Source organism: Condylura cristata, unplaced genomic scaffold (assembly GCF_000260355.1).
Source record: "Condylura cristata isolate star-nosed mole 26May11 unplaced genomic scaffold, ConCri1.0 scaffold00035, whole genome shotgun sequence".
NCBI lineage: Eukaryota > Metazoa > Chordata > Mammalia > Eulipotyphla > Talpidae > Condylura > Condylura cristata.
The window spans coordinates 3,084,182-3,096,590 of NW_004567136.1; the positions used below are offsets into that span (position 1 = coordinate 3,084,182).

General features: G+C 46.3%; 1 protein-coding gene across 1 annotated transcript in view; it reads left to right on the plus strand.

The window, feature by feature from the left end:
• The window catches only part of OCA2 (oculocutaneous albinism II), a 133,579-nt gene that overhangs the window by 43,886 nt on the left and 77,284 nt on the right, over nucleotides 1-12,409 (plus strand). The window contains exons 14-17 of the mRNA XM_004692949.2: nucleotides 1,598-1,730; nucleotides 3,472-3,619; nucleotides 4,783-4,840; nucleotides 7,222-7,330. Coding sequence (XP_004693006.2) covers nucleotides 1,598-1,730; nucleotides 3,472-3,619; nucleotides 4,783-4,840; nucleotides 7,222-7,330 — 448 coding nt within the window. The remainder of the gene's footprint in view (nucleotides 1-1,597; nucleotides 1,731-3,471; nucleotides 3,620-4,782; nucleotides 4,841-7,221; nucleotides 7,331-12,409) is intronic.

The window sequence follows — 12,409 nt, forward strand, 5'->3', positions numbered from 1 at the left end:
GAAATTATAGAGGCATGTAAAAGCAGCAGGGCGTCCCAGATACGCGTGCCTAATAAGCTTAGTGAAAACATTTGCATTCCACTGTACATTGCATCTGCCTGTATTGTTTCTTAAAATTATCAGTTTGGATTATTCATTCCTGCATTGTTCTTACTTTATAAATACACCCATTAGAACTCTAATAGCAACCAGATCCTTGCACTCAACACTGTTATTTCCTGTGGCGGTATCCCCTGCATCTTTGCTATTCTCTTTCTTTAGACTACTCACTTATCTTCTTTAATTGTGCCATCATTTTTTGTGGCACAACTTGATATAATGTTCAGAGCATCCCAGAATGCATCTCTGCCTTCATAGGTCTTCCGAAAACATGAATAATATTTTATGACTGAATTGCTATAAAGTCAATTGAATTATCATTGCATTTTAGATTATTTTTCTTGACTCAAAATTCTGTTTGGTTTCTGACGTTAGTAGAAATTAAGAGTTTTTTGACCCCTCGTGTTTGGAACATGAGTCCATAGGTAATCCCAGAGACCAAGGTAATATCCTCCTTGAAGATACAGCAGAAAAGTGATGCATACTCCGACAGTCATTAAAAACATACCAGAGCCCCAGCTCTCTGCTGGGTTCCCGTTATTTACATCTGAATGAGCTCATCCGTGTTGCCCATAATGCCATTCCCAAGGGCAGCCACTGCAGGTGCAGATAACTGCAGGAGATTAAGAATTGTAGGTTATTAGACATTGGCAAGCCTCACCCTGTGATCCTTCTTGCCCCTGCCCCATCCATACTTATTGGAATTCTGATCCCCTTTGTGGCCCTGGTTCCATGGACACTACTGAAAAGGCCTGGCATCCTTATCAGTGACAAGGATAAGGTCCTCACAGTCAGCTCCTTGAGGAAAGGCCTCATCAGTTGTGCTGGGAGCTCACGTGAGGGGCGGGCAGGTGCTGGCTCATTTACCTTCAAGATACAAGCATAGAGTTAGTGGAAGAGGGACTAATGGTAGAAGGGATTTTTTTTTTTCAAAAACAATGATGTGCTCAGAAGCTGATCTTGACAAATATCCCCACAGACAAAAAAAAAAAAAAAAAAAAAAATTGAGGAGGAAGTCACGGCTCCAGCCTGGGGCTTGGGCTGGTGGCGATGCTCTGGGCAGCCTCATACCTGGGAGGGAGCAGGCCCTTCAGGAGGACTACACTCACCAGTTGTGAAGAGGCTCTTTCAAATCCATGGCAGGAACTGAAAATCAGATATTTAAAAATCCCAATTTACCTTGAAATGAGTGACTACTGCCACATAGTTTTATGTTTTATTCCCTCAGTCTTTTTTCATCCTGAGGAACATGTCAGTCAGTGGTGAGGTGTTAGCTGTGATGGTCTATTTTATTTCTTTCTAAGGTGACTTTTCATGTAGGCAAGAACTGGTTTTTCAATATGAAAGAAACAAACTTTCAATACTTCCAGAATTGTGGTGAAGAGTGCCTGTTCTTCTCTGAGTGTTGTGCTGAGCTCCACACCCTGTAACTAACACCCCCACACCTAACAGAGGGACAGTACCTGTGTGTCCACTCACTTCCCTGTCCTGTTTCCAGGGCCTGGACTTCGCGGGATTCACAGCACACATGTTCGTGGGGATTTGCTTTGTTCTCCTGTTCTCCTTTCCGCTCCTCAGACTCCTTTACTGGAACAAAAAGCTTTACAACAAGGAACCCAGTGAGATTGTTGGTGAGTAGAAGCACCTACCACCTCAGATTTAACTTCAGACTTTTACTACTATGATCTCATTTTTTCTCCATGTAAAGTTGTTACAGAAAGGCAGGGGATTTACCACATGTACAACATCAGGGGAGGGTAAATTGTCAGGATGCAGCTCATCTGGTATGTTCATAGTGTCTTTACAGGGGGTTCAAATGCATGAGTTAGGCTCTGTTAGATTTCTGTAGAGTGAAAGGTGCTTGAATGTGGAAGTCATGGCCACTGTATATGGTTCACGGTATCAGAAATGGTTGTAGATAACCTGATGCAGATAACCTGATACACACACTGCAGTGTCAGTGTTCTTCGATGTTGAGAGGACATGTGGTCACAATGGCAGTGTCGTCCAGCATGAGGGATAATATGCCACGAGAATATTGAGTTGTGAGAATATTGGTGAGAAGGCAGGAACAGGAAGAGGGCGTAGCCATCTTAGGACTTTGCATTCCTTAAAGTGTTTAGTACTTCTACTAGAGGTTCAGTTTTAGAGACCATTACTGGTTAGGCTAGATTAGAAGCAACAGGTGACTTGGGGTAGAGCCAGCCTCTCCTCAGCAGGCCCAGCACATGGACATGCTCAGATTGCTGTGGTAACAGCGCGTCTGTGTGACAAGCTCGGTGGAAGAAGGTGCGTATCACTCTCAGATTTCGAGAACAGGGAACTCTCCCCGAACTCGTTGATTGTGCGATTACCTTTCTCACCTATGCTGGTCCTCTCATCTTGTGTTGGACATGACTTTGATTGATTTTATCTTTAATAAAATAACCAAATCCCATTTCTGTATAAATCACAGGGACCTGACCTATTTACTGTCCGTGTCTCTGCTGAGCTCACATACTAGGTGGTCAGCATTTAAATACGGAAGAGGGGGGCTGGGTACCTGGGAAAGGTGTGCAGCCTTTGGGCAGACCTTGGTTGCTACCTCTTAGGTCTTTGGGTAATTGTCATTCATACCACCCCCCCCCCCCGAACTAACTTGACAGGTTTGGTCTTTTAATGTCATCTTGAATGAATCGTGGTATGTGGTGAGTTTCACGTAATAGGGCCTTCATGATAACTATCCTTTCTTATAGTCTTTGATGGGTATTTTAAGAAACTTTTGTAGTATCGTTAATGGTAAAATAGAGGTTAAATGTAAACTTTCATGAAATATTTTAGCACTTTAGGGGCCAGTAAACTGAGCAATTATTTTCCTCTTCTGTACCAGAAGCTGTCTGAATCTACTGGTGGTTGAATATTTGCCTCTATTAAAAAAGTTAAAATATTTGCTGTTCACTTCAGATTTTATAAGGTTGTCTACATCTCTCTCATTTGTCCTTCTGCAGACAAAAGCTTGGGGACCTGGTCGGGAGGCTTTCTCTACCTCCTGTTCTTACAAAAATGCTCCACTGGGGAGCCCGGGACATCACCTACTTGTATTTCCAATGTTCTGGTACAGAATTAGATCTGTTTCTGAAATTGCCCCAAAATTGAGCAGCGTCTGGACTTTCAGCAATAGCAGAACCTGAATTACTGGTTGTGAGAAGAAATTTCCTGGGAGGGGAAGATGCTGGGTGCTAGCTTAACTGTGTCTGCTCAGTAGAGGATTTTGTTTTTCACCCAAGGAGTTGAATTTGTGTTCCATGGCAATTTTTTAAAGTCAGTTTTGTCTTTATCACAATGACACCTGAAGTGATAGGACACTCAAGCCGGAACTTTCCTTTCCTGCAGAACTGAAGCACGAAATCTATGTCTGGCGCTTGACAGCTCAACGCATCAGCCCGGCCAGTCGTGAGGAGACGGCGGTGCGGAGCCTGCTCCTGGGGAAAGTGCTGGCACTGGAGCGGCTGCTGGCCCGCCGGCTGCTCACCTTCCACAGGTACCCAGCCCGGCCCTGGGCAGGTCACGTGAGGTGGCAGCTCCGTGGCTCAGAGAGTGCTCGCATCAGTAGCCGGTTGCCTCCACCCCAGTGCTGTCCAGACATCACACAAATTACAGAGCAAGTGAAGTGAAGTGATTGCTCTTCAGAATACCCCATGGTGTTGCAAAACAGCCTCGCCAGCCGCACAGTCTGAGGGAACTTTCATGTGCCAGACACGGAGTGGAGGCTGCATCGCACATAATCTTCTTTAGTCTTCAGTGAGCTCTGTGGAGTCTGTGGTTGTTGGCCCCATTTCCAGGCTGAGAAAACCGAGACTTCTCAGAGGGGGAGTGACTAGCCCTGCGTCACTAGCTTGGAGAGTGAGCTCATACTCCCCAGCTCCACACAGAACACTTGCTGCTGAAACAGTAGGACAAAGAAGCAAAATAATCGTCTATATGGTGCCGCAGTGAAGAAGCAAAATTACAAAAATATGCTACAGCATATTCAAATATATTCTGTAATAAAGAGCAGAAGGCATTAATAGGAACAACTGCAGACTGTTCTCCCAGGAATTGATCTTCAGTCTAAGAGTCCTACTCAGCCCCTTCCTGGCCTTTGTGTTAATCACAGTGGTGACGTGTAGGGGGACAGTGAGGGAGGATGTGGGGTGCCCCCTGACTGTCTGCACTCCAGTAGTGCTGACGGGAAAGTCTTGTCCATCCCTCGGGGTGTGACAGAGCTGAAAACTGGGCAGGGATGAGGACCCAGCAAGGCAGGCAGGGGAGTCCTGCGAACGCTGGGGCAGTGAGCATGCTGCGGTTTGTGGGAAACAGCGCTCAGAGCGGGCAACGTCCAGTGCGTCTGTCCACTGGCCTGGTCTGATAGTGGGGGGACTCGTCCACATCCCGATGGGAGGAGAACCTCCCTCACTGTTCCAGGTTCCCTGCCCCTGCTCACACATACCTATCCTCACACACACTTCACAAGCTCCCGTCATCCCATCGTCCCCTTGGAGAAGTCGGGTGTGACTGTCCACTGCTGGGCCTGTTTGTCGGTGATGGCATCGTGGAGTGGCTGGTCGACAGGCCTGGGCCTGGGCCCTGGCTGAGCCCCCTGCCGATGGCACTCATGGTCATGCTGTGCAGAAAAATCACTTGTCTTCCTCCTTTCTCTTTTAGACAAATCTCTCAGGAAGATAAAAATTGGGAGACCAATATCCAGGAGCTACAGAAAAAGGTACTTTCGCTCTCCTCTGGAAGAGATAGATTCCTTTTCTTATTGCATGTCAAGTTATGACTGGAAGTCTTTTTTCATTTTGTTCCTGTAATTGTGCACAAGGCATAAATTATTTCCAGGAGTTATGAGGAAAATAATTTTCCAGACGTGGTTGGTAGGTGTATTTGGCTCAGAAATCAGAGTTAAATTTGGGCTCTTCCCTGAACACAGGGTGATGTTATCTGTGGTTAATGTGGCCACAGGGAGGGGCACTCCTGGCCCTGAGGGGGCCCGCAGTTCCATTGTGCAGATGAGGATGTGGAGACTGAGATGGCAGAGGCGCGCCCATGGGTGTGTGTGTGTGTGTGTGCACGCGCGTGTGTGTTTTGTACAGCTGTCACCTCTGACTTCTGGGAACCCATGTTGGGTTTTTTTGCTCATTTTTCTGCCTTTGCCAACTTTCTTAGCCCACCTGGTGACACATCATGACCCCTTCCAGGTGAGAGAGTACTCTCTCCTCCAGACCTGCAGGACTCTACTTGAAATGTCTAATCTGTGAAGTTTCTTTCTTAGGGAGAGGTTGAATGTCCACCTTCTAATTACGACAGGAGCATTTGTCCTCGGCTTTGGGTTTCTGGTGAGGAAGGCGTTCCTTGGTCCCCTCTTCCCAATATCTACCCCATTTGAACTGTGTGGGTTAGGAAAGAGGGGTGTGGGTGTGGCTTCTCTGGGCCCGAGGCTTCTATGGACCCTGGTCACATCGCTAGACTGTTGCTGTGGTCGGGAGTTGGGGAAGAGCACTGAGCCAGGTACATGAGAAGGGGACAGATGGAAGGGGAAAGCGAAGAGCTGGGCCATGTACCTGACTGTATCGAAGAGTTTGAAATTTTTGTCAGTTGAGGTAAACTTGGTTTATGATGCTGTTTATAATTCAGAGGTAAAGGGGCCCATCTTTCAGACATCTCTTGCCACCGAAGCTTTCATACTATTGTGCCAGAAACCATGGGGTCCTCTCCCCACTTCACTCCCTGCCACCCCCCTGGGGTAGCCTCTATCCTAAGAGTCCTTACCCTAACCCTCAAATAGGCCAAAGGAACAAGCCTGACAGAGCTCTGAATAAGCACACACTTTGGATCATCTCTGTTTATATCGCCCGCATGCTGCAATGCTCTTGACATCACTGTGCCCTCTGTCTCCAAGCCTTGAAGTCAGCCTGGAAATATTCATGTCTGTGTTCACACGCTGCAGGGCAGCTTTGTAGCGTTTCCTCTGCACCAGGGAGGTGCCGTGTCCTGCTGCCCTTGGTTCCCCACCACAGATTCATGTAGCAAAGTTAGCCATCTTTGGACACAAGAAGGGGAAGGTGAGTCGGGGTGAACCTTGTCTGGTGGCAGGGAGGACAGGTGCTTCCCGAGGGCAGCCCCAGCCTATGAGCTGGGGCCATGGCTGCATGAAGGGATGTGACAGCAGCTCTTACTGTGTGACTAGAGAAACTAAGACAAAGTTATATTTATACCTTTACCTCTATCTGTATTTCTCCATATCCTAATTTAGGCAGACACAGAGACAGATGGGCCGACAGAATAGGCTTAAGGACAAGTTGTCAGTTAACACGATGGAGCAGGGGTTCACACATGGCCCGGTTAGGGGGGCAGGGTGACCCTGTTCCCATCTTTCCCTCCTTGTAGGGGCCCTGTTCCCTGCCTTGGCCCCACAGAGCCTTGTACCTGTGAAGACGGCAGCCTTTGGGGCCCTGCTCCGCCTCAGCCTGTGGCTCAGCCCCCAGGGAGGTGGCCTGTAGTTCCAGGGTGCCCACTAGCACCTCCTCTGGTTTCCTGAGTGGCTTGGACAGTTCCTATGTCCCCTTGCAAAGAGGGGATTTCCAGGCCACCCGGGGGTCCTGCAGAAAGTAGGGACCTTCAGCAAGACCTGAGCTCCCGCAAGGCCTTCTTCCCTCAGCATCACTGTCAGCGAGGATTTGAAACTAGGAGGGAAAGTTGAGCAAAATAGATTGTGAATGCACGCACCTGTGTGTGCCTGGAGGCGATCTGTTGTCTTCCTGGTTATTTGTTAGCTTCTCACCTCACACCGGCACCGGGGCTGTGAACAGCTCAACACTCTCTGTGTCATATTGAAAAGCAGTTTAGTCAGATGTCTTCTCAAGGGTTGGACTATATTTACGATGTATTGTGTTTCTTTTTCGTAAAGATTTTGAATGCTGTCTTCTCAAGTGTGCCTAGTTGTCCTTGAAACATTACTTTATTATCTTCTTTTGAGTCTAAGGTGATATAGTTTCATTATAAGGAGAAATGGGTAGAGATTCAAGTCCGCGGGCTGATGGACACACAGCAGGAACCAGAAGATTGTACCGAATAAATGAGCCACACTTTCTTCTCTCACAGCACAGGATATCAGACAAGGTTCTGCTCGCCAAATGCCTGACAGTCTTGGGATTTGTTATCTTCATGTTCTTTCTCAATTCGTTTTTCCCTGGAGTTCATCTTGATCTTGGTGAGTCTAATTTTTTTGTTAGCACTGATTGATAGGCTTTGTAGTTGATAACACAGTCTGGAAGAGCAGGTTTCAAGGCTTTACCCAGATTCTGGTGAGAATCCTAGTGAATTGACAGGTGTTTTCATTTACACCTGCGAGCTGATTCAGGTAGAATCCTGATGTAAGAATGAAGAATACCAGAGAGGGGTAAAAAAGTCATGACTTTTAATTGTATTTGGTGGGTTACATCTAGAAATTATCATTGCAGTGTAATTAGTTTTAATCACACTCCAGACAGAATGTATTTTTAACATCATAAACCCTTAATCATGCCAAGGATGTTTGATGGTCACCAGTGTTAATTAAAGAAATATAATAAAATGTGTTATGTGGGTAGTGGCCTTGTATTAGAGAATTCTTTTGAGTATTCATAGATTATTTTGTTTCTAATTTTATCTGAGATTCTGCTTTCAAAGAACAGCATGCATTTTAAAAACTAAGACTTTGCATACAATTTTGTTAGATTTGGAAATGGTCTTTAAATTTTCTTTAAATGGTCTTTAAATTTTCTTAAAATTTAAAGTCACAACTTTAACTATTTGAACTTATCTTGACCACCATAAAATGTTTTATGTCAGCCTGAGAAATCTACACTTTTCACTAAGCCGTTGTGTCTCTTTTTGCTGTTTGTTGCATCTGTATTGGGAGGTTTGTTACTTTTCTGCTTTTAAGTTTTGTTTTTTAGTTAGGGTTTGTGTATAAAGGATTTTATCTGGGGGATAATACAATATGTAATCTGTATATTCGCTCATTCACTGTGATATGGGAGAGTCAGGTTAGCTAGGAAAGAAAGTTTGATAAGCATACACTTTCAAAGGAATACAGTTTCCTTACAGCTACTATCACTCTCCTAGTGCGAATGGGGAAAGATTGATGGAAGGTCATCCCAGGGCTTCTGCCAGGGAGATGTGATCATTCATCTTTGGTAACATGTTTTGGATGTGACCTGCTTTGTAAACTGAGCATGATCCATCATGGTGGCATGAACACGAGGTGATGCCACACTGCTGAATGTGCATCATGTAACATGTGACACAGGACACAGTGTGACACCATAGAGCACAAGATGATGTCATACAATGCCACACACCATGTGACCCCTGAATACATAACATAAGACAGTGTGATGTCATGTGCCATAGGCTCTTGTGATGTCATGTGACATAGGCACCTGTGATGTCATGTGACATAGGTGCCAGCTATAAACAGATGTGACATCACCCATTCTTTCATTTAGAAATCACAACCTAACATCCACTTGCCTCTTATTCCCTTCCCCCCTCTTATTTCACTTTTTAAATTATCATAGGGAAAAGTCGACTTTCTTGGTGGTATAAGTTATAACACATACATAGAATGTGTCGCCACCTCTACAACCAGAGTATGGAATGAACCAGAGTATGGAATGGGCCCAGCTCCCAAAGCACTTGGCGTTGTCCTTTCAGTCACCTGCCTTCGTCCTGGCACCCCTGACCCTTCTCCTTCACTATAGTTTTGCCACCCACATGGACAGTCTTCCATGGAAGGCGTGGAGATTGTCATCTGCCTGGAGTCCGACGTTTACACCCTCGGGGACCAGCTTCTCTCACATGGCAAAGTGCCTCTCAGATTCAGCCAAGTTGTGTCTATCAATGGCTCTTTCTTCTCTTGCCGGACAGTCTTGCAAGGTACCGCGGTGCCAGCTCTGTGTCCACTTGCCCACTGATGGACTTCTGTCTGAAATGTCTCCAGGTTTTGGGGACTGAGTGAAGCTACTCTGAACATTGACATACATGGTTTTGCGTGAACTTAACTTTTTCTTTCTCTTGGATAATTACCTTAGTGAGAGGCAGGTTGCTGGGGGGTCTTGGGGTGAGTGTATGTTTGACTTTAAAAGGAAGCACACTACCACTTTCCAGAACAGCTTTACTGTGCTCCTGGAGCAGCCTGGGAGAGCTCGAGTGCCCCACACCCTTGCCAGTGGTTAGCACACCCCTTCCTGCTGCCTCTGGAGTTCCACAGCGCCTCACCACGTCTTCTGCCTGGACGTCCGTGGTGACCAATCATTTTTCCTCCTCTCTGCTCTCCAGAGGCCCCTGTCCAGATACTCAAGAGCAGCGTCCACTCTCTTCTATATTTTTCTTTCTTCAGTTGACGTGTGAATCTCTGACACATAGTAGACACAAGTTCAGGTTTACAGAGTCCATGAACAAGTTTGTTTTGAATCTTACGGATCCCGGTTTACTTGTAAGGATTTCATATGTGGCAGACTCAGCCAGGGCTCTCTAGTGAACAAAGCCTGAAGAAAGACTTGTATGTGATTTCTTCTCTGTGGAGTGGGATCCCGGGCGAGAGAAATAAGGGCCAGGGAAGCGCAGCAGTGAAGGGAGCAAGTCAAAGTGTGGCTGTGTCATTCCACAGGCCACTGTTCTGGGCTGTGGGTCTCTCTGCCCAGAGGATTGTCTGAGAAGCATGAACTGCGATTCAGGACTGTCTTTGGCTCTGTGTGGGAGAAAAAGGGCACATTTACCCATATTCCCATCACTCATTGGTCTAAGCTGTCCCTAGAGAGTGCCGAACCTCCTTGCATTTGGCAGCCACTTGCACGAGGGTCACACAGTGGAGAAGCTTCAGATGAGAGGCAGGCAGACCTGGTCAGGGTGTCCTTGCATGAAGGAGCACCCCTGCCACAGGCTTTGGGAGAGGGACAGGAGAGTCCCCAGCGATGACAAGAGATGGCACAGCAGTGAAGAGAGAAAAGCAAATAAGAGTCAGATTGTAATTCAGGCTCATCTAGCAAAGAGACAGTCCCCTGGTGTTTAACGCATGGTGTACACAGGAGTTAGGCCCAGACTGCTGAGTTGTACACATAGGTCCACAGTATTCACCTGAAACTCTTGGTGCCAGACAGCTTTCACAAATCAGACATCTCTATTTATATTCTAGAGATAATTCAGTGAATTGTATATAATGTCGCCCCCTCCACTCCCCAAGATTCAAGGAGAGCACCCTGTCATTTGCATTAATCTTTCTGCAGCAAAACATCATTGTATAAGGGAGGATCATTAAGGACCCAAATGGCTTCATTTCAGTTCGAGTCAGATTTTGTTGGATTCTGACATAAAACTTCTAAAAAAGTTTAGCATCTCTGAACTTGAAGATTTCAGGATTGTGGATACCTGATTATGGAACTGTAAAAAGAATAAGTGAGCTGGCTTTAAAATGTTATCTTTGGCTCTAAAATGTCTAACCTTGATTAGCAGTTTTCTGGATCTCCTTGATAATTAGTTCAGAATGTGTTCCTCGGTTCTCTCCTGATATGTTTGATTAGATTTCATCTCTGAGGTCTTTCTTCCACTGTTTCCCTGATTATGGTTTTGAAATTGCTGGTTCTCAGTGTCCCTGGATGTCCTATTGTGAGCAATTTTATTGTCCCTGTGAAAGTATTTTTAGTTACCAATAGAGCAATCTGTTTGATCAGTCTTAAACGAAATAGGGGATTATTAGGATGGACTAACTGGTAGACTCCAAGGGTTAGTGGGCCCTGGGGGTGGGCTGGGGAGGGGAAGCAAACTCAGGAAAGTGAAAGGCATCCGGAGGTCTTGCTCCCCTCTCCCAAACATCCTCCTTCTTTTCTCTTCACCTCTCACTTCTCCATGAACTGTTTTATTGCCTTATTTTCTGCTCACAGCAGAATGATGCTGGTCTCTTGACTTTTCCAATGCATAGGATCACAACGTCAGCCGCATACAGAGAAAAGTCTTATTTTGAGCCCCAAGTTCTTAGGTAAAGAATCTAATTGGTCCAGATCAGGCTAGCTTCCTCTCCCAACTCGGAAGTTATGACCAGAGGGACAGAGATGGCCTGGTAACACAAGGCCTGGACAACGGGCAGGTACAGATCTTAGAGACAGGCGTCCGTCAGCATGAGCTGCCAGGACACGCCGCAGACTTCCTGACACATTTACCTAGGTACTCTAACTTCCAGTTTGTAATTCACTCCACTGACATCATTCATCCACGCATGCAGTTGTATAGCCAATACAGGCTGTGGTCATGAGGCTGGGGAAGTGTGCTGAATACAAGTCACTTAGTTGCTGTTCTCACAGGGCTCCCAGCCAAGAGGGAGATGGGTCTATCCTGACTCCTTTGCAGTGCCTTGTGGACCACACACTATTTACCAGTCTGAGACCCTTGGCTCTCAGTCTGATGCCGAGGCAGGGCAGGGGCACAGCTATAATGCCCATGTGATATCTCCCATCATCAAAGTGCAGGTGAAATGTTATAGGGCTTTAGATAAAAGAGGACTAGGAGGAGGAAGATGGAGAGGAGGGGAAGGAGGAGACCCTATCTAAGTGAAAAGGTAAGGAAATGTTTCTTGGAGTGGTGTGTGGCCTGGATTTGGAAAAGATGGTAGGATTTTAAACGTCGAGAGTGAGGTTAAGATGCAAATACAAAGAAGCAAGTGAAACTTATAGAAATGCCAGTGAAAAGCAGCGACAGTGAGCCCTTGTGGCCAAAGGACGTGCTTGGCCATGGATGGTGGTGCTCTAAGAGGCAGATGGGCAGCTTCCTTCCTCGGAGCCAGTGCTCAGAGCTGGTCCTCAGCCTTGGCTTTGGAGGCAGCGTTGTTCTGAGTGAGCAGATGCTCCCTGGACCACAGGATATACACGAGATGCAGCTCTTCTTTGTGGTTGAGAGAATTCATTTTGTCTTCTAGCCCACATGCTATCTAACCGTAGACTTAGACTGGTAATGCGAAGTGTTATAACAAGGACACCAGTGTATTAACTTGAAGTTCATGGGTGTGGAGAGGACAGTGTTTTTGGATCTTGGGGGTAGTCAAAAAATGTGGGGTTTTGTAGCATCAGCTGTGAATGCCTGTGAGTGACGGATGTGGAAACAAAGCTTTGGTTAAGTCATACAATCACCTGCTCCATGAGGACTGAAATCACCTAGTTCGGGGTGTCTCCTCCACGAGTCTTCCCAGAACTCTGTGCTGCTTCTTTCTAGGACCTTGGAGTGGACTTAGGGGGTGGTGGCACTCCCCTGGGTTGAA